This window comes from Littorina saxatilis, linkage group LG3 (genome assembly GCF_037325665.1).
Source record: "Littorina saxatilis isolate snail1 linkage group LG3, US_GU_Lsax_2.0, whole genome shotgun sequence".
In the NCBI taxonomy this organism is placed as follows: Eukaryota; Metazoa; Mollusca; class Gastropoda; order Littorinimorpha; family Littorinidae; genus Littorina; species Littorina saxatilis.
The window spans coordinates 11,202,134-11,224,273 of record NC_090247.1 but is presented as its reverse complement, the minus strand read 5'-3'; the positions used below and the strand labels follow the sequence as shown (position 1 = coordinate 11,224,273).

At 47.0% G+C, this 22,140-nt stretch overlaps 1 protein-coding gene across 1 annotated transcript in view; it reads right to left on the bottom strand.

The window, feature by feature from the left end:
- Nucleotides 1-22,140, bottom strand: part of LOC138961595 (sine oculis-binding protein homolog) — a 135,698-nt gene that overhangs the window by 40,823 nt on the left and 72,735 nt on the right. The window contains exon 2 of the mRNA XM_070333253.1: nt 21,010-21,280. Within this exon, the coding sequence (XP_070189354.1) occupies nt 21,010-21,280 (271 nt within the window). The remainder of the gene's footprint in view (nt 1-21,009; nt 21,281-22,140) is intronic.

The following is a 22,140-nucleotide window of genomic DNA, read 5'->3' as shown; positions in this document are numbered from 1 at the left end:
CCCGTGAAACGTGATGCTGCGATACGATGAAAGGAAATACCTTCGTCTCATGAACGAGAATGCAGTGGTTTGATTATAAGGCTTGCAATACAGTACCATGAAAGGCAATGCAGTGGTTTGATTATAAGGCTTGCAATACAGTACCATGAAAGGCAATGCAGTGGTTTGAATATAAGGCTTGCAATACAGTCTCATGAAAGGCAATGCAGTGGTTTGAATATAAGGCTTGCAATAGAGTCTTATGAAAGACAATGCAGTGGTTTGAATATACATGTGATACAGTCCCATGAAAGGCAATGCAGTGGTTTGAATATACATGTGATACAGTCCCATGAAAGACAATGCAGTGGTTTGAATATACATGTGACACAGTCCCATGAAAGACAATGCAGCGGTTTGAATATACATGTGATACAGTCCCATGAAAGGCAATGCAGTGGTTTGAATATACATGTGATACAGTCCCATGAAAGACAATGCAGCGGTTTGAATATACATGTGATCCAGTCCCATGAAAGGCAATGCAGTGGTTTGAATATACTTGCAATACAGTCTCATGAAAGGCAATGCAGTGGTTTGAATATACATGTGATACAGTCCCATGAAAGACAATGCAGTGGTTTGAATATACATGTGATACAGTCCCATGAAAGGCAAAGCAGTGGTTTGAATATAGCCTACATGTGATACAGTCCCATGAAAGGCAATGTAGTGGTTCCGTGATAAGGCTTGCAATAGAGTCTCATTAAAGACAATGCAGTGGTTTAAATATAAGGCTTACAATACAGTCCCATGAAAGGCAATGCAATGGTTTGAATATAAGGCTTGCAATACAGTACCATGAAAGGCAATGCAATGGTTTAAATATAAGGCTTGCAATAGTCTCTTGAAAGGCAACACAGTGGTTTGAATATACATGTGATACAGTCCCATGAAAGGCAATGCAGTGGTTTAAAAATAAGGCTTGCAATACAGTCTCATGAAAGGCAATGCAGTGGTTTGAATATACTTGTGATACAGTCCCATGAAAGGCAATGCAGTGGTTTGAATATACATGTGATACAGTCCCATGAAAGGCAATGCAGTGGTTCGGTGATAAGGCTTGCAATACAGGGGAAGGAGAGAGACTGAGAGGAGAGAGAATTGAATTGAATTGAATTGAATTGAACTTTATTTAACAAGGATTAAGATTTAAGGCTACGCCTTTTCTTACAATCTGTCCTTGGGACGCACAGACACACAATGATAAAATTGAAAAATTAAAAATTAAAAAGTTAAAAAGTCAGAAAACTTCAGCACGTGATGATAAAGATGACGATGACGATGATGATGATGATGATGATGAAGATGAGGCATGAAGAGCATACATATGTGGTTATTCATAAAATCAAATGCATACTATGCAAGTAATTATAAGTACAAGCTGGAGAGAGACAAAGTGACAGAGACAGCTGAGACAGACAGAAAGAGAGGGAGAGACAGAGAGAGAGAAAGTCACCACATGCCGCGTGTCGCTAAATAATGTAAGTCAGGAAATAGCTGCCATAACTTGGGGGACGTATCAGGTTACCAGTCGGTGACCAGCAGGCCCGACCCCTAGTGTAATAGGGCGTCATGTGTCGGACACACGGGTCGTCTTTCAGCGTCGTATTCCGTCATCCTATCCCACACGGCGCGGCAAGCCGAGCGCCACTATCGCCTTACCTATGTGTTAATGCGATGATGGCAATTAAGGCGACAGAAAGCGATTCCAGCGGATTCGCTCTCTCCCTTCTGCAACGCCTGGGTGTAATTTGCTGTTTTCTTTTGTTCTGCGCGAGGCTTGACTTTCACTTGATGAAATGTCTCGTGTTTCATTCACTGGTCGTGTTTCATCATGGGTGTCTCCTTCTCTGCGCGCGTGTAACCCGACACTGTGTCAACCAGGGCGGTGTCAGGGCACCAACGATATTCAAGACGCATCTGTAAACAGAGCCCTGTGTTGGCTCAATGTTAGTTTGCACAGTGTCGGTGTGCGTGCATTTCGCCAGCCTGCTTAGTGATGTTTGTATGTGTTCTCATGTAAGACAAACTTTAACGCTGTACTGATTTCACTCGAATATTATATTCCCTGAGATCCCTTTTGATATACAGTGCATGTAAAATGTATGAGTCAATAGCGTCATGTTCCCTTGTCTGCGAGGTTTATCTGAAAGCTTTCATTTCACTTCTCTTGTATGTAGGTACGCCCATAAAGCAATCCTCTCAGACACAGACACACACGTTCACACATTACTCACTGACACACACTACACACACACACACACAAACGCACGCACGTATGCACGTGACACGCACGCACACACACACACACACATACGCACACGCACACACAGACACACGCACGAACGCACGCACACACACGCACGCACGCACGCACGCGCGCACACACACACACACACACACACACACGCGGCACGCACGCACGCACGCACACACACACACACACACACACACACACACACACACGCGCGCGCGCACGCACGCACAAACGCACGCACGCGACACGCACACACACACACACACGCACGCACACACAGACACACGCACGCACGCACGCACGCACACGCACGCACACACACGCACGCACGCACGCACGCACGCACACACACACGCGGCACGCACGCACGCACACACACACACACACACACACACACACACGACACACAGACACACGCACGCGGCACGCACGCACGCACGCACACACACACGCACACACACACGCAAGCACGCACGCGGCACGCACGCAAGCACGCACACACACACACACGCACACATACATGCACATACATGCACACGCACACACACAACGGCACACACACAACTTGAAACACTTCCCCTCTTTGAGTGTACCCTACAAAAGGATTAAAGACGTTCTGACTGTCGTGCCCAGCATGCACTTATTGTGCTCGTATCGGAGTTGTGCATTCGTAAATTGAAGTTTCAACGCGAGAGCCAGGTAACGCTGATTTTCCCCAGTCTGCTCTGATTTACCCCCCCCCCCCACACACACACCACCCCCTCTTCAACCACCCCACCCCTTACCATCTCCTGCTGTAAACAAACACCACAGTGATCACATCTCGTGCCGCGTGTTCCTCGATCGCTACAGGCAGAAATGTACACTGGCAAAAAGGACTAAGGTTTCGTCAATATAAGCTTGAAAGCAAAAGGTCACATTAAAACAGACAGATCGATCGCCCACAAACTGGAATTTGATTCAACATGTCTAAAACTAATAACCTAAAGGTACCAGTATTAGCCAGATTTGTTTTACGACTGACAAACACAGAGACAGAAAGACAAAGAAACAGTGACGCAGGCGGACAGACAAAGAGATGAACAGACAAAGAGACGGACAAAGAAAATTGAACATACACAAAGACGGACAGTTAGACACAGAGATTGAGATAGAAACAGGAACGAAACAGAGACTGAAACTTGAACACAGAGACATACAGCCACACAGAGCGACAGACAGAGACATGGACTGACTCAGAGACGGACACACACACACACTGAGACACAGTCAGACATCCATCCATACAGACAGATAGACAGACAGACAGACAGACAGACAGACACAGACGGATATGCAGAGAGACCGATACTGAGACAAAATGAAGAACAAACAGACGGACAGAGATGGAAAGACAAACAGACAAAGAAAATGACAGGCAGAGAGGGAAAGGCAGACAGAGAGACAGACACACTGAGAGGGACAGACAGACGGACATATATAGGGACGGATAGACAGACAAACACCACCCCCGCAATCAGAGACCACTACCAAAAGCAAAGTCTTGTAGTTAGTTGGATAAGCCAGGAGGTACAAATAATGAACGTCTAAACTTTATCACACAAAAAAGGAGAGAGAAAAAGGACAGCAAGAAAACTAGAAATACTTTTTGTGGCGGAAGAGGATATTTTGGAGAGGTAAACCGACACCGTGATAATGGAGTTCGGCGGAGAAATACAAACAACATGTGATACCGCTCTCTTTACATAAGCCGGCACTATCTTTAAACGACTCGTTTTACATCAAAAGACTGGGCTGGCAATGCATTAAAATATCACGTTTCTTGCCGGGCCTTAGCACCTTGTTGTTGAAACAACACCCTCTCTGTCCCCCTCCACCATCCGTCCCCTCTCTTACACACTCACATCCTTTCTACACCCCCCCCCCCCCCCCCCCCGTATCGTTCTCTCCGTGCCTAGAAACTCAGTTGCGCAATTACACACATTCCGTTTGCCAGTGTGTGTGTGTGTGTGCGCGCGCACGTGCAAGTATGTGTGCGCGTGTGTGTATGGGTGTGTGTGTGTCGGTCCTAGCTTCAGCGGCTATCCTGACACGAAGCACTGTTTCCCGTCTTAATAAAGTGTATTGTCTTACACAAAACAACCCGACGATGAGAGCATACATATTACACAAATACTTATTGATCAGACTGCACGACCATACGGGTATCCTCAAGAATAAAGTGTAAATATAATGTCAGTTTCCTGTCTTATGAAAAAATCCGCCTCCTCACCAACGCGCAACCCGACCCACCTCACCCCACCCTGTCCAAAGAAGGGTATTTGTTTCTTTGCGTAACACAGGACACGGGGTGTGTCCCCCCAAGTGCAGACTGCTATCGGTTATGAAGCCACACAGGGCCTTGAAACACCAAGTCTCTGTACAATCCGAGCTTTCTTGCCGGGCCGCTGGCTGAAAGCAGGTCTGTGGAAATGGGTCACTGCGTAAAGCAGGTCTGTGGAAATGGGTCACTGCGTAAAGCAGGTCTGTGGAAATGGGTCACTGCGTAAAGCAGGTCTGTGGAAATGGGTCACTGCGTAAAGCAGGTCTGTGGAAATGGGCCACTGCGTAAAGCAGGTCTGTGGAAATGGGCCACTGCGTAAAGCAGGTCTGTGGAAATTGGCCACTGCGTAAAGGCGTTCCTTAAATGAGCCCGAAGTCGGACTTCGCGAAATCTTTTTACTACTTCGCGTAGTCGATTTCGCCCAGTTAGCTAAGGGGCTCCGTTCACCTATGTAACTTCAGCAGGACCGACGACGCACTGCAGCTTATCCCAGCCCGCTACACGTTGCATGAAAGAAAAACAGGCCAAGTACTCGTCATAATCCCTATCGCGGCATAAATAATAGGCCGTGCGTCGTCTGTGCCACTGAAACTGCGCAGGTATATTCTGCCAATAAGGAAATGTGGATGGTCTGTCCACTGACTCTGACACAATTGTGTTGGACAGTATCCACCATAACCCTAATCCATGTCAACGATAATCATGACCACCACCGTGTGCACCAAGATCTAGATAGCACGTGCAGAACGCCTAATCCAGTGGAGACCTACGATTATCTCTGTAGATCGGCTCTGTCAAAACGTTCAAACAGGAATTGTTTAATCTCCTCCTATTGCCACATGACACAAGAGGCCCATTCTCCAAAATAGAGATCCCCAGAGGGGTACGACACAAGGAGTGCATATTCTACACCAGGTACCCTGCTATCTCGTGCGTGGTGTCACCAACATACTCTGGAACTCTTCTGTCCACGATGTTTGAGAAGGTTGGATACAAAGGGATGGAATCTAATCCGGAACAAGAATAAATACGTGTGTGTGTGTGTGTGTGTGTGTGTGTGTGTATGTGTGTGTGTGTGTGTGTGTGTGTGTGTGTGTGTGTGTGTGAGAGTATGTGTGTGTGTGAGAGAGAGAGAGAGAGAGAGAGAGACAGACAGACAGACAGACAGACAGAAAGACAAGACAGACAGACAGACAGACAAGACAGACAGACAGACAAGACAGACAGACAGACAGACAGACAAAGACCCAACAAGTACAACCCAAAACGATTGAAGTGCATGTTTGCAGAATAGATATTCCACATTGTACTGTGTTTAGACGGCCTGGCAAGGGAGGTAAGTCGGGCGGGACATCAACGAAAGCAGCGCCGAGTCAATCAACCATCGACTGATTGCAGGAAAATAGGCAACAAGAAGCACTGCATACAAACACACCCTTGTGTCGGTGTAAGCCAAGACGATGAGATGCGGAGTGTAATTGATCAGTCAGCCAGAACAAAGGGCATTGCAGCCAGTCTCATCGACGGCAAGAGTTACAGTTCATTGATCCCTAAGTGTCGGGTGTACACACAGCCCCGCCTTCAGACATCTCTCTCTCTATTTCCCTCTAACTTTCTCTCTCTCTCCCTCCCTCTCTCTCACTCTCTTTCTCTCTCTCTCCCTCCCTCTCTCTCACTCTCTTTCTCTCTCTCTCCTCCCTCTCTCTCCCTCCCTCTCTCTTTCTCTCTCTCTCCCTACCTCTCTCTAATTCTCTCTTCTCTCTCTCCCTCCCTCTCTCACTCTCTCTCTCACCCCCTCTCTGTCTCTCCGTCCTCCCTCTCCCTCCTCCCCGCTCTCTCTATCTATCTCTCTCTCTATCTCTCTCTCTCTCTCTCTCTCTCTCTCTCTCTCTCTCTCAGAGTAACCTCTCCCTTACCCCACACCACGGGCTCAAAGCCTGGTGTACATCTTACAACGTCAACACCCCTTCCAACGTAACGTCACCCTTACCCACCCCGAGGGCTCAAAGCCTCGCGTGCATTTTACAACGTCAACACCCCTTCCGACGTAACGTCACCCTTACCCACACCGAGGGCTCAAAGCCTTGTGTACATCTTACAACGTCAACACCCCTTCCAACGTAACGTCACCCATACCCACCCCGGGGGCTCAAATCTTCGTGTACATCTTACAACGTCAACAACCCTTCCAACGTAACATCACCCTTACCCACCCCGCAGGCTCAAAGCCTCGCGTGCATTTTACAACGTCAACACCCCTTCCAACGTAACGTCACCCTTACCCACCCCGAGGGCTCAAAGCCTCGTGTACATCTTACAACGTCAACACCCCTTCCAACGTAACGTCACCCTTACCCACCCCGGGGGCTCAAATCTTCGTGTACATCTTACAACGTCAACAACCCTTCCAACGTAACATCACCCTTACCCACCCCGCAGGCTCAAAGCCTCGCGTGCATTTTACAACGCCAACTTAGCCATTGAGTATGACTGTTTTATCATCATTGCTTTGTTGTTGTTCTTTAGCCATTTACGTTGAATGACTTGTTATACATTGACATTGATAGTTTTATTCTTCTTCTTCTTCGTCGTTCACTAGTTAGTTTTTATCATAAGAACCTTTTCAAATTCCTATTTATACATAAATGCATATTTTATATTGTAAAGCAGTATGCATTGTTAGAGGATTTTTTAGTAGCAGTGTTTAAATGTCGAAGCTGCTTTTCCCATTTTTACCCAAGAGACCGACTGTATATTGTGTTATTGTATTTGTCAGACTTGATTGTACCAAGTCCCTACACATGTTGTAATGCGCTTAGAGCCAAATATTTTTGTTTTTTGTAAGGGATAGGCGCAATATAAATACACTTTATTATTATTATTATTATTAACTAAACACATCCCTTGACCACACCCCGTCCCCTCCCACTCCTTTTCCAAGCCCCAAATTGACGATGTTCGGAAATAACTCTGTTGGGTTTGTATGGGTTGTGAAAGAGTGAATGCCCTTGCTTTTTCTCGGACTAATAAATGCACACGTGCTCCTTGTCCACGTGTTTCCCGATACACCACTCACTAGTGATTGGCCCCTCCAATGTTTGTCCAAGTACAATCAAGGGTGTCGACTCTTTCACAACCCCAACAAACCCGAAAGAGTGATTTTTGGAATTGGTCTATTGCAACACACATCGCAGGGCACGTAACCTTCACAGCGGCTGTTTCACTGACATTCCGTGATTATCAATAGCTATCATGTTGCGCTGACATCCCATGGCACACACGGGCTGCTATGAGGAGGCAGCGTATGGTGTGCACTGACTGTTATTGTGACTCCCCGTGGTTCATAATGGCTGCCAACTGGCTTCTTATTGCATTTACAGTTAAAACTGTGTCGCTGAATTTGTCCTCTTTGGTTACTCTGTTTATGCTTTTAGTACGACCTGATGACTGTGTTGTACGACTGTAGTACGATGTATACATAACCACTGTGTTGTACGACTGTAGTACGATGTAACCACTGTGTTGTACGACTGTAGTACGATCAATCAATGACGCTTATATCGCGCATATTCCGTGGGTACAGTTCTAGGCGCTCTGCAGTGATGCCGTGTGAGATGGAATTTTATACGGCCAGAAGATTGCAGCCATTTCGGCGCATATTTACCTTTCACGGCCTATTATTCCAAGTCACACGGGTATAGGTAGACAATTATTAACTGTGCCTAAGCAATTTTGCCAGGAAAGACCCTTTTGTCAATCGTGGGATCTTTAACGTGCACACCCAATGTAGTGTACACGGGGGGAGGGTTCGGACGCCGAAGAGAGTCTGCACACAAAGTTGACTCTGAAATAAATTTCCGCCGAACCTGGGATCGAACTCACGCTGACAGCGGCCAACTGAATAAAAATCCAGCGCGCTACCAACTGAGCTATATCCCCGCCCATGTAACCACTGTGTTGTACGACTGTAGTACGATGTAACCACTGTGTTGTACGACTGTAGTACGATGTAACCACTGTGTTGTACGACTGTAGTACGATGTAACCACTGTGTTGTACGACTGTAGTACGATGTAACCACTGTGTTGTACGACTGTAGTACGATGTAACCACTGTGTTGTACGACTGTAGTACGATGTAACCACTGTGTTGTACGTCTGTAGTACGATGTAACCACTGTGTTGTACGACTGTAGTACGATGTAACCACTGTGTTGTACAACTGTAGTACGATGTAACCACTGTGTTGTACGACTGTAGTACGATGTAACCACTGTGTTTAGAATCTTTATTATCATGTGTACATTGTGTTTAAAACAGTTAGTGTGATGTGAACACTGTGTTTAAAACCCTAAGTATGATGAGAACACTGCTGTACGTCATACTTATGATGTGACAAGAGTCGTAACGTGTGGTAATGAAAACACGCCATAATAAAGTATGATTGGTCTCATCACAAGGCATACAGTGTGCCAATGAAAACACAGCTTATTGCTATTGGTCCAATCACAAAGCATAAGTGGGGTACCTCACTGTTCACCTCGTCGCAAGTTCATCTATTGGTGTCGGACCGCAGGAGGCATACAATGCAGTAATGAAAACACGCCACATTCGTCTCACGTGATGCTTCCCATGAATCACTGCGCGTTCAAAAGCAAGGCGAGAAGCCCCAGTCCACGGGCTGGGAGGGGAGATTACTGTGTGGTAAGGTCGAGTTACTCCCTGCTTGTCGGCCCCTCGATATGTCTTCACTAGGTGGCGCCTGCTGCACACCGCTGGCCCTGCACCACTGAGAATACACAGCTCCGTCTCCTGCACACTCTGCATCTGCTCCATGGCAAACCTACATCCGGTGAAGGAGGGGGGGGGGAGGGTGGTTGTCTTACTTCTTTGTCCTCTGCACCCTGAGCTGTCTCTACATCTCTTTTGACACACAGTATCCTCGTCATGACACAGGATCATTACCCCACAACTTGAGTCTCATGACACAGGATAATTAACCCACAACTTGACGATCATGACACAGGATAATTAACCCACAACTTGACGCTCATGACACAGAATGATCAACCCACAACGTCACAAGTCCTCAAAGTTATTCATCAACTTCGCACATCCTCTTCTCAGCCCACGGCTGATGCGGACACTCAACACGTTCGAAGAGTCGACTTTGTCTTCATTCCAGATTCTCAGTCACGGTATCAACGAGCACTTTTACGATCCGCTTTCCTCCGCCGAACTGATATTGGGGACTCATTTTACATCACTTCCAACACATTTGTGACGGTTCAATCGATCATTCACCATTCTAATCTTACAATTGGCGCAACTGACGACATGAAAACTATCTAACACTTGCAATCTCCATTCGTAAACGGTTGTGCTTTTGGATTTTGCAAACCATGGTTACAAATACATCGATTGTGTAAAAATCTTTTTTTGTTTTACTTGTTTGTGACACAACCAGTTCAACTCCCAAAAAATGAATCATGTCCGTTCTTACGCGATGTGGCGGGTACATTTCTTTTGAATGAGACTGCTGTTGCACAGAAGCACGCCGAACTCTAGTCAGTGTGAAACTTGGGCGCGCATCTTTAGGGAACACAGGGCATGACAACTTTACTGGCGTAACTGTGAGTAATGAGTCCCTGTCTTTGGCTGAAATAACAAAGCTAAACCCATCCACACGGACAATGAGACACATATATATAAAGAGACACAGAGACAGACACCCCCCCCCCCACACACACACACACGCACACACAGGCGCAAACAAACCTGATATATGTAACCGTCCCTTCATCACGGTATCCCCAAGGCCTGACTGCACCCAGAGGCAACACAAGAACACCCGACTCCACAAACAACAAAAACTTCGCTAACACCAAAACTTCACAAAAAACCTTGATAAAAACAACATACAAACTAAACTTGCAGTAAGTTGGAAGCTCGTGGGGGGGGGGGGGGGGGGGGGTCCTCGGAACAGCAATAAATAACGGAGAAGTAAGACGTAACAAATTCACAGCAAAGCTCGGAGGGGCGGCGTGACGCAGTGCCCCGTATCGGGTTACCCATTATGGATCATCACCAACCGATATGACCTACATGCAAGGGGAAGCAACTCTCCAGCCAAATCCCTTCACCGATCCATCTTTTTCTCCCCTCCTCGCCCGCTCTTCCGGTGGCCAAGGCGAGGCTATGGCGGGCGGTGTTTATCTGTCAGAGGGGCTGGTGGTGGTGCAAGCCGACACTGAAACCCCAAACCTCGCCTGGGACTCGGACCCCCCCCCCCCCATACCACCCCCCCCGTCAGTGCACCCCTTCACAGACATCACGGACACTGCCGGCCGTGTATAGCATCCTGTGTGTGTGTGTGTGTGTGTGTGTGTGTGTGTGAAAAGTGTAAACTTCGGAAAAGTTGGAGCTGGCAGTGGTATAACTTTTGTTTTCTGCAATGTTTAATTACTTTCCCAGTTCAGCACGACTTACTTCGCAAGACTGTCACGAGAAACCTTCATTGTGGACGCCGAAGATAATAAGACCAGGTGTTAACAAGCGCGCAGTTTCAAGCTGACATATATATACGTCAGTGAATGTTTCTCTCGTTGTCTTTCCTCCCGTCTCGTCATGGCGAGTAGTTTGAGCAAAACGGAGATGGACGCGGCAAGAAATAAACAACATCCTTATGATGACCATTTTTATAATGCCTATTTTTATGATGACTATTTTTATGATGACTACTTAAATATGATGTCCATTCCTTGGTTCTTCAATCAACGTGTTGGCAAAGAAAACTTCAACATGCGTCATCCAGGAGTTAGCACAAGATCGTTTTGCTACCCACTGGATTTCTTTGCTTTAAACTCACGGCGACTTGATACGACAGAAACGAGTAGATGATTTCATGTCGAAAATCAAACTACAGTTCAATGCATGGTTTCCAACAAGAACTGTTTGTTAGTTGTTGACTTTTAGTTCAAACCCACTCCCTAATTTCCCCGAAAACACTCCTCCTCTCTTGGCAGTGTCGCATTTCTTACCTCCTTTCTAAGCGCCTGCTGTCGCTTAGCTCCCTTGATAGTGCTTCCCTGGCCCCTGGCGACAGTGTCCCAAGGGGAGAGCAGCAGGCTGTGAAAGCTGAGAATGTCACGCGGTGTGGGGGCCGTGCTACCCGGTGTGACACAGTACAGGTCGTCGCGTACAGCATTGCTACTTAGGGGACAACACCACAGTGAGGGAGGGAGGGAGGGAGATATATATATATATTAACTGCTATTATGTTTTCAGCGTAGCAATAGGGTCCGATATGTAGACGAGACACTGAAGCATAATGCCGACGAGTCGAAGACGAGTCAAAATATCGGACCCTATATACTACGCTGAAAACACAATGTAGCTGTTAAATATAGAGAGAGGGGGGATTGAGAGATAGAGAGAGGGGGAGGGATAGAGAGAGAAGAGAGAGAGAGAGAGAGAGAGAGAGAATGAGAGACAGACAGACCGACAGACAAACACAGGGAGAGCGAGATAAAGGGAGGAGGGGAGATTTATTTTGTTTGTTTGTTTGTTTGCTTAACACCCAGCCGACCACGAAGGGCCATATCAGGGCGGTGCTGCTTTGACATATAACGTGCGCCACACACAAGACAGAAGTCGCAGCACAGGCTTCATGTCTCACCCAGTCACATTATTCTGACACCGGACCAACCAGTCCTAGCACTAACCCCATAATGCCAGACGCCAGGCGGAGCAGCCACTAGATTGCCAATTTTTAAGTCTGAGGAGGGGAGAGAGAGAGGGGGAGATCGAGAGGCAGAGAGGCCCGTCACTGTGTCACTAGTGTCATCCCAATAAGGCCCGTCACTGTGTCACTAGTGTCATCTCAATAAGGCACGTCACTGTGTCACTAGTGTCATCTCAATAAGGCACGTCACTGTGTCACTAGTGTCATCTCAATAAGGCCCGTCACTGTGTCACTAGTGTCATCCCTATAAGGCCCGTCACTGTGTCACTGGTGTCATCCCAATCTTCTTCTTCTTCTCGGTGTTCGCAGAGGTTACACGATCAGTCCAGCACTGGTGATAAATGTTGTCGTTTTCTCCAACTCCTGTCGACTGCCATATAGTTTGGTCTGCAAGGGAGTTGGTGACGGCCACACTTCCTTTCGTTCCTCATCTAGTAAGGGACATCGCTGTAAGATGTGTTCCGCTGTTTGGTCTTCTTGACCGCAGGCACAGGTTGGTGATGGCGCCAGCTTGAACTTTCGGTTCATGTGAGCATTGAGCCTGTTGTGGCCAGTACGCAGCCTGATGAGGTTGACTTGCTGCTCTCTGGACATTGTGTGGTAGTCATCTTTGTTTGTCCTTGGCCTCATCAATGCCTTGATGATTGTCTTCTGCTTACTAAAACTGACACTGTTTTCAGGTTGGTCTTCCACGGCTCCTTCTTTCGCCAGCTAATCTGCCCTTTCATTTCCTGGTATCCCACAGTGTGCTGGTATCCACTGGAGGACAACTCTTCTAATTTGTCTGACCATCTGTTATGCTTTGGCCAGCTGTGGGAGTTTGTCGTTCTCTAGGGCCTGAAGGACTGAAAGGGCATCCGAGAGGAAGACAACTTGGTAGCAAGGGTCTGCGGAGTCCTGAACCAAGGAGGCGGCCTGCATGAGAGCTTCTGCTTCTGCTTTATAGTTTGTGCAGTGTTTGCCAGTGGCAACGCTGGATGTAGCTGTATGTCCCCCAAGGAACCGGATCAGAATGCCAGCACCTCCATTGAGCACGGCGTTAGTTGCTGATCCATCGGTGTATACATGGATCCGCGCCTCTTTTGAGTACTGTTCGTTGATCCGGGCTAAGGTGAGTGCCTGTCGAGCTGTGTCATTCTGATCTATTCCTGAGGTAACACGTGGAACACTGGTGCAGATCTGGATGCCTGGTTTCTCTGTTGCCTAGGGGGTTTCCTCTTCTTCTTGAGTCAGAGGTAGAGTGTTCTGTGGGAGGACTTCCCTGTACGGTCGTGAAAGTCTCTTGCTCTCGTGTACAAAACTGCTCCGTTTGAGCCGGTTCTTGGTGAGGTTGCTCAGTCTGTGCTTCATGGGGTGGTTGGGTAGGCACTTGAGCTTCTCGGCCTGTACCATAGTCTTGGCTTCTCTTCTCTGACAGAGGGGTTGGATGGGGGTAAGCTTCTCTATTTCCTTGATGGGCGTGGATTTCATTGCACCAGTGATGAGTCGGAGGGCCTGGTTTTGCACACGGTCGAGGGTCTGCAGGTTTGTCTTGGCTGAGGTTGACCACGCTGTGGAGCCGTACTCGAGGTGGGGTCTGATTATTCCCTGGTATACTGTCTTCAGTATCTTCTCGTTCGCTCCCCAGGTGGTACCTGCCAGCTTCCTGAGTATGGCTAGCTTGCGCCGGGCCTTCGTCTCTGCCTGTGCAATGTGTGGTTTCCAGGTCTGCCGTCTATCAAAGGTGACACCAAGGTACGTCGCTTCTTCATCCTCTCTCAGAGGAGTTCCACCAAGCCTAATGGTTCCGGCTTTCTGCTTTGGCGACAGTGTAAATAGGGTGGTGGAGGATTTCTTCTTGTTGATGGAGACGCACCAATCTTCTGCCCATGCGTTCAGCCTATCTGCCGCTTGCTGCATTCTGTAGGTGGCAGTACTTGCGTGCTCCTCCTAGCACCAGATCACAAGGTCGTCTGCGTAGAGAGCAGCTTTGATCCCCTTGGGCATCTCAGACACCAGATCGTCGATGAAGAGAAGGAAGAGTGTGGGGGAGAGGACTCCGCCCTGAGGGACGCCATGACGAAGGAGGAACTTCTTGCTTTTGGTCTGGTCGACGTTAACTCTTGCCCTGCGGTTGTAGATGTAGGAGCGAATCCAATGGTACATGTTGCTGGACACGCCTTTCCTCAGCAGTTTTACAAGGAGTCCATCTTTCCAGACCTTGTGAAAGGCCTTCTGAAGATCTATCCAGGTGACCAAGGCCAGCTTCTGTTCCTGAAAGGCATCTTCAACTTCTTGCGCCAGGTAAGTGACCTGATCTTCGGTGCTGCGGAACTGTCGGAATCCAGCTTGTTCAGGGGCGAGGAGGTTCCTGGATTCCAGGTACCACCTGAGGCGCTCGTTCACAATTCTCTCCAGGGTCTTCACAACACAGCTGGTGAGGCTGATTGGGCGATAGCTGGTGGCCTTCTTTGGATCCTTCCCTTTTTTTAGGATGGGGATCATGATCGCTTCTCGCCAGAGTTGTGATAGCGATCCTTCTTGCCAGCTGCTGCTGTCAAAGCTACTGTGATCATAACCCTCAGAATTTGTGAGGTACACATACAAAGAAATCCTCAATCACTGAGAGGTACTTAAACTTAATCTGCCTCACATTAGGAGAGCAACAGCCCAACCAAGGGCAATATATACGATCTTCTCATCACCGACGGGCAAAACAGCCTTGACTACCGATCTCTACAATACGTTTATTCTCATTGGAAACGCTCAGCCTCTACTATCAAAGCTACTGTGATCATAACACTCAGATCTTGTGAGGTACACTACAAATCATACATAAATGATTATTTGTTTGTGGAGAAACAAAATAATGAGATGGGTTGAACAAACAACTACACCACTCCCCATATCTACCTGTACCATTAGTACACATAAAAATACGGAATAAACCCGTTAAAGGAACAGTGACATTTATAATCACTGAGCCTCATATAAGCCTCAATCACTGAGAGGACATTTGGGTAATCAACCACCAGTACATGCAAGTACACCCCAACAAGGGAAATGAATAATAGTCATCTATAAATGATTATTCTCAATCGAGAAACAAGATGATGAGGATATGGGTTTGAATAGTTGTCCCCTGACGAGGCTACCTTTCAGTTTCCCCCAAAAACCTCTATAAAATCACATTTTCAAAGAAGTTGTCCTAACAGCTTGAAACTGTAAATCTTGCCGAAAAGTACTATCTTTGGGAGAGGCATTTAGGGATCTCTGGGCTGCCTACTGCATTTGCCGGGTTTGACAGACCCTTGATTTTTACCCCCTATGTGTCATCTCAAATAAGGCCCGTCACTGTGTCACTAGTGTCATCCCAATAAGGCCCGTCACTGTGTCACTAGTGTCATCCCAATAAGGCCCGTCACTGTGTCACTAGTGTCATCCCAATAAGGCCCGTCACTGTGTCACTAGTGTCATCTCAATAAGGCCCGTCACTGTGTCACTAGTGCCATCTCAAATAAGGCCCGTCACTGTGTCACTAGTGTCATCTCAATAAGGCCCGTCACTGTGTCACTAGTGTCATCCCAATAAGGCCCGTCACTGTGTCACTAGTGTCATCTCAAATAAGGCCCGTCACTGTGTCACTAGTGCCATCTCAGATAAGGCCCGTCACTGTGTCACTAGTGTCATCTCAAATAAGGCCCGTCACTGTGTCACTAGTATCATCTCAAATAAGGCCCGTCACTGTGTCACTAGTGTCATCTCAAATAAGGCCCGTCACTGTGTCACTAGTGTCATCCCAATAAAGCCCGTCACTGTGTCACTAGTGTCATCTCAATAAGGCCCGTCACTGTGTCACTAGTGTCATCCCAATAAAGCCTGTCACTGTGTCACTAGTGTCATCTCAATAAGACCCGTCACTGTGTCACTAGTGTCATCTCAATAAGGCACGTCACTGTGTCACTAGTGTCATCTCAATAAGGCCCGTCACTGTGTCACTAGTGTCATCCCAATAAAGCCCGTCACTGTGTCACTAGTGTCATCCCAATAAGGCCCGTCACTGTGTCACGAGTGTCGAGGGAGGGAAAGAGGAGGAGGAGGGGTAGGAGGAGGGGGAGGATAATTTAAAGCTTTAATAACCACAAAGAAACAAAACAACTCTTTTTCAATTAACCCCCAAAAAGAAAACTTGTCATATGAAAGAAAAAGAAAAGAAAACAAGTCGCGTAAGGCGAAATAACTACATTTAGTCAAGCTGTGGAACTCACAAAATGAAACTGAACGTAGTCCGCCGCTAGTGCAAAAGGCAGTGAAAGTGACGAGCCTGTTTGGCGTGGTAGCGGTTGCGCTGTGCTTCATAGCACGCTTTACTGTACCTCTTTTCGTTTTAACTTTGTGAGCGTGTTTTTTATCCAAACATATCATATCTATATGTTTTTGGAATCAGGAACCGACAAGGAATAAGATGAAAGTGTTTTTAAATTGATTTCAAAAAATAATTTTGATCATAATTTTTATATTTTTAATTTTCAGAGCTTGTTTTTAATCCAAATATAACATATTTATATGTTTTTGGAATCAGGAAATAATGAAGAATACGATGAACGTAAATTTGGATCGTTTAATACATTTTTTTGGTTTTTTTACAATTTTCAGATTTTTAATGACCAAAGTCATTAATTAATGTTTAAGCCACCAAGCTGAAATGCAATACCGAAGTCCGGCCTTCGTCGAAGATTGCTTGGCCAAAATTTCAATCAATTTGATTGAAAAATGAGGGTGTGACAGTGCCGCCTCAACTTTTACAAAAAGCCGGATATGACGTCATCAAAGGTATTTATCGAAAAAAATAAAAAAAACATCCGGGGATATCATTCCCAGGAACTCTCATGTCAAATTTCATAAAGATCGGTCCAGTAGTTTGGTCTGAATCGCTCTACACACACACACAGACAGACAGACAGACAGACACACATACACCACAACCCTCGTCTCGATTCCCCCCTCTACGTTAAAACATTTAGTCAAAACTTGACTAAATGTAAAAAGTAAGGACACAAGAAAATAAAACAGAAAAATAGTACACACAAAAAAACTAAACTTGAAATTAGGAGGAGGTAATTGAAGCTTGTCTCGTAGCATTGTGTGTCTCGTTAAAGGGAGAGGTTGCAGTGGCGAAAGTCTGCCGTCTGGCACTGCGCGACATTAACCAAGCAGCGGGCATCTAGGCAAGATACAGGACTAGATACACGGCTAGATGCAGAGCTGCCACCATTACCCCAGCAACATCTAACAGCGGGCAACAAGGCTGTACGCCATACTGCACACCAGGACCCTGCCATGGAGCGGGCAAGAAGAGGAGTGCCACGGGATTATGTCCGTTGAGAGCTGATCTTATGGCTAATCTACAAACAATTTCCAACCATTTTTTGTCAGCTAGAAGTCGGTCGGAAGTTGGCGAGACAAAAATGATGAGAAGCTGGCCGTGTGAACAGTCCTTTCAACTCTCAACAGAGTCTTGTGCGAATCGTAAACCCAGTTGAGAATTTCCTTTAAACTTTCCAGCCGATTTTGAAGTGATTTACCACAACGGGCTCTCTGATTTGAGGCCGTTTTAAGCTGGCTGTATGCGGACGCTACTGGCTTGCTGTGTTAGGCCTCTTAGGCCTGGACGACACAAGTCTGATGACAATTGGCCAGCTACTCAAGCTGTTCACACGGCCACATCTTCATAGCGATCTCATGACCCACATCGTTGAGAGGTCTGTTGAAAGTCTGATTAAATTGGGCGATGTGAAGAGCGCTTTACAGAGCCCTGCCCCTTGCTGCGTCACGCCCAGCACGGGACGTCATCACACCCCATGTCACTAATGACTTCATCAGCTCTGACGTACTTTTTGCAACCACCCTTTCGCCACAACGCCATGTCTGACGAAAACAAGGAGCGAGCGTTATTCGATTCTGTGCGCTCTTTTTGTGTGTTGTTTTTCTTTCTAGCGGGAATGGGATAGGAGAGTATGGAAAGAGACTGTATACACACACACAGCCACACACACACACGCACACACGCACGCACGCACGCACGCACATACGCACACACACACACACACACACACACACACACACACACACACACACACACACACAAGCGTACACAAACACACATGCACACATGTCTAAAGTTGAGACGAGATTTGTCACTAATCCTCTTAAAGGTACTAAACTTGTCAAATCCAGGTGCACGGAGCCCCTGGGGCTTTTAGTCATACCTCAGGCAGCTATCCGTTAGAAGAACTACCAAGTTTCATTAACTTGCACCCAAAGAGTCAAGAACTGCGATTTTTTTACGAATTAATTTCGTACTCGGACCCGGCTGGTCTTGACCTATTTTTAGGTCTAAATTTAGATCAGGTAGATCACCACATCATGCACAAAAAGACACGTCACTAAAGCAAACTATGTCAGATGTCATCATGAGTTTATGTAAAACAAAATGGAGGCCGGAATCACTCAAGTTGAATCGAACTCCGACCAAACACCAACGTAGTAACTAGGTTAATTTATGCACTCGCGTGAACAAGAAACTGTCGAGCTTCACAGATGTCGTCGTTGGGTAGTTTTGGGTTTGTTTTACTACCATTGGAGGATTTTTGAACTGTAAATGCACTCAGCTGCAACAAAAACGCAAAACGAAGGCTGTGAGCTGCACTGTGCCTTTAAGCAGTGTTAACTCCGGGTCTTGCCTTGCAGGTGAAAGCGAAGACGATAGCTGGTGATGTCGCCAGGTTGAAGAGTTCACGTCTAATTCGGCTCTTACTTCGCCTTTACATTTAGCACGTGCGGAACACTGGGGGAAAACAGGGTGGATTAGGGTTAGGGTAAGCGTTAGGGTTGAGGGTGCAGGTAATACGACAGTCGCTATTCGTCTTACGCCCCACCCGTGATTCCGCGCCTTGTGTGTGTGACACCTGGCATGATCGATAGTTCCAAGATTAGCAGTCTCACTTTAAATTAAGTCGGCGCAGGTGTTTACAGTCAAACCTCAATCGTTTGTGTTCAAAGAACAAGGAAGTGTGTGTGTGTGTGTGAGTGTGTGTGTGTGTGTGTGTGTGTGTGTGTGTGTGTGTGTGTGCGTGTGCGTGTATGCGTGCGTGTGCGTGTGTGTGTGTGTGTGTGTGTGTGTGTGTGCGCGTGTGTTGTGTTTGCAGGCCTATATCATGTATAACATAGTTTCACAAAAATTCGCAGACGGTATACCAACAGTACGACATGCCAACGGTTCTCGGTGTTTCACAAGAGAGAACGAGAGAAAGAGAGAGAGAGAGAGAGAGAGAGAGAGAGAGAGAGAGAGAGAGAGAGAGAGAAGAGAGAGAGAGAGAGAGAGAGCGTGAGTGAGAGAGAAGAGAGAGAGGGAAGGAGAGAGAGAGAGAGGGAAGGAGAGAGAGAGATAGAGAGAGGGAGGGAGGGGGGGGGGAGGGAGGGGGAGGGAGGGAGGGAGGGAGAGACAGACAGACAGACAGACAGATAGCCAGAGACTCAAAGACAAAGAGACAGACTGGAGACAGACAGACGATTATTTTGATTGTTTTTTCTCTGTCGTCGCGGTGTAACAGCAGACGATAGAAGCAGACGGCTACTGTTACGCTGATAAACGGCCATCGTGCCCCAGGACTTCCAGCAGGCGACAAATCTCCTAACTCCGTCACAACATCTCACAATATCTCAACTCACCGGGTAACGTCAACCGTCACATTAAAATAGAACGTTTCACGGCTTTTCCCACTTGTCAATCTAAAGCAGCCAATCGTACATTTCCATGACGTCTGGTAGATCGTGTATCGTGATGCGCTTACTTTAAAAGATAAATCTTTGTAAAAAGCGAAACTATTTTCATCAAGTCTTCTCTGCTACAGAAATGTTGCCCATCTCACCAGATCTTCAAAACTCCGTAAAACAAACCTGTCTGTTGTGTCAGATCATTTGACACAACTTTTGTTCAGTAAGACAGACAAGCAAAAAGAAGACATGCCAACGAACAGACAGACCTTTCAAAAACCACACACACACACACACACACACACACACACACACACACACACACACACACACACACACACACACATACATTCACACGCACACAATGACGACAGTTGGATTCCTTTGTATAACTCGCACTCTCATTACACTCATTTCTCATTTCTCATTACTTTATTGTCCCATCGCTGGGAAATTCGGGTCGCTTCCTCCCAGTGAAAAGCTAGCAGCAACGGAGTCGCGCTACCCAGGTGTCTGCGTGTTTAGGTGTATTCAGCCACCTGCACTTATGGCAGAATGACCAAGGTCTTTTACGTGCCATTGTGATGACACGGGGGTGGGACATGGCTTCCGTCTCTGGGTCTGCACATAAAGTTGACCCGTGTCCGTCCCGGCCCGAATTCGAACCTGCGACCTTTCGATCACAAGTCCAGTGCTCTACCAACTGAGCAACCGGGCCCCGTGAGAAATGAAAGCAATACACATAGGCACAGACAGACACAGACAGACAAAGACAGACAGACAGACAGATAGACACACACACACACACACACACACACACACACACACACACACACACACACACACACACACACACACACACACACACAGAAGACCATGTAATACTTACTCAGTCTGCCGGTGTCCTGCTCGCTATCTCCACTGTCAGGAGTCCCTGCCTCTCTCGCCTCCTCCTCCTCTCCTTCCTTCTTCTCTCTGTTAGCATTATCGTCGCTGTGGTTGTCGTCGTCGTCGGGGTCAGCGCGTTCCTTGCGGCGGCGGGGGGAGGTGGAGGAAGGTCGGTAGGAGGTCAAGGACAGCTGGGCAGTGTCCTGCTGGTCAACCTTGTCCGTGTAGCCATACCATCCAAGCAGTTCGTTCATCGTCGTCTCGGCAAAGTCCTGCAACATGAAGAAGAGAAACCCTATCAGTGTCTGTGTAGCCGTACCATCCCAGCAGTTCGTTCATCGTCGTCTCGGCAAAGTCCTGCAACATGAAGAAGAGAAACCCTATCAGTGTCTGTGTAGCCATACCATCCAAGCAGTTCGTTCATCGTCGTCTCGGCAAAGTCCTGCAACATGAAGAAGAGAAACCCTATCAGTGTCTGTGTAGCCGTACCATCCCAACAGTTCGTTCATCGTCGTCACAGCAAAGTCCTGCAACATGAGGTAGAGAAACCCTATCAGTGTCCGTGTACCCATATACCCTTCAAGCAGTTCGTTCATTGTCGTTCTGCAACATGCGAACGGGAAACCCTATCAGTATTTGTGTGGCATTTGCAATGTCACGCAATACAGAGGTGGGGAGGGGGGGGGGCTATTAATGTCAGCGTGACATCTGCAAAGTCCTGAAAACACAGGTAGAAAACCCATATGAATTTGTGTGTGACCTCATCGAAGTCCTGCAACAAAGCAAGAAAAGACCAATTAATGTATATACATCTCTAGAAAGTTCTGCAACATGAGAGAGAGAAACCCTATCAGTGTCAGTGTAACAGCTCGCTCATCGTTGTCCCGGCAAAGTCCTGCAACACGAAGAAAGACAGCCTGTCGATGTATGTGTATGTGCGATCTCTATAAAGTTGGGAACAGAGAGATTGAGAGAGAGATTGAGAGAGAGAGAGAGAGAGAGAGAGAGAGAGAGAGAGAGAGAGATTTTGTTGTTGTTGATTTGACGATTTAATGAACAAAGGCCGTCGGTCGTTGGCAAGAACAACGAAATCATAATTCGCAGGAGATAATACATTACTCATGTCAATAAC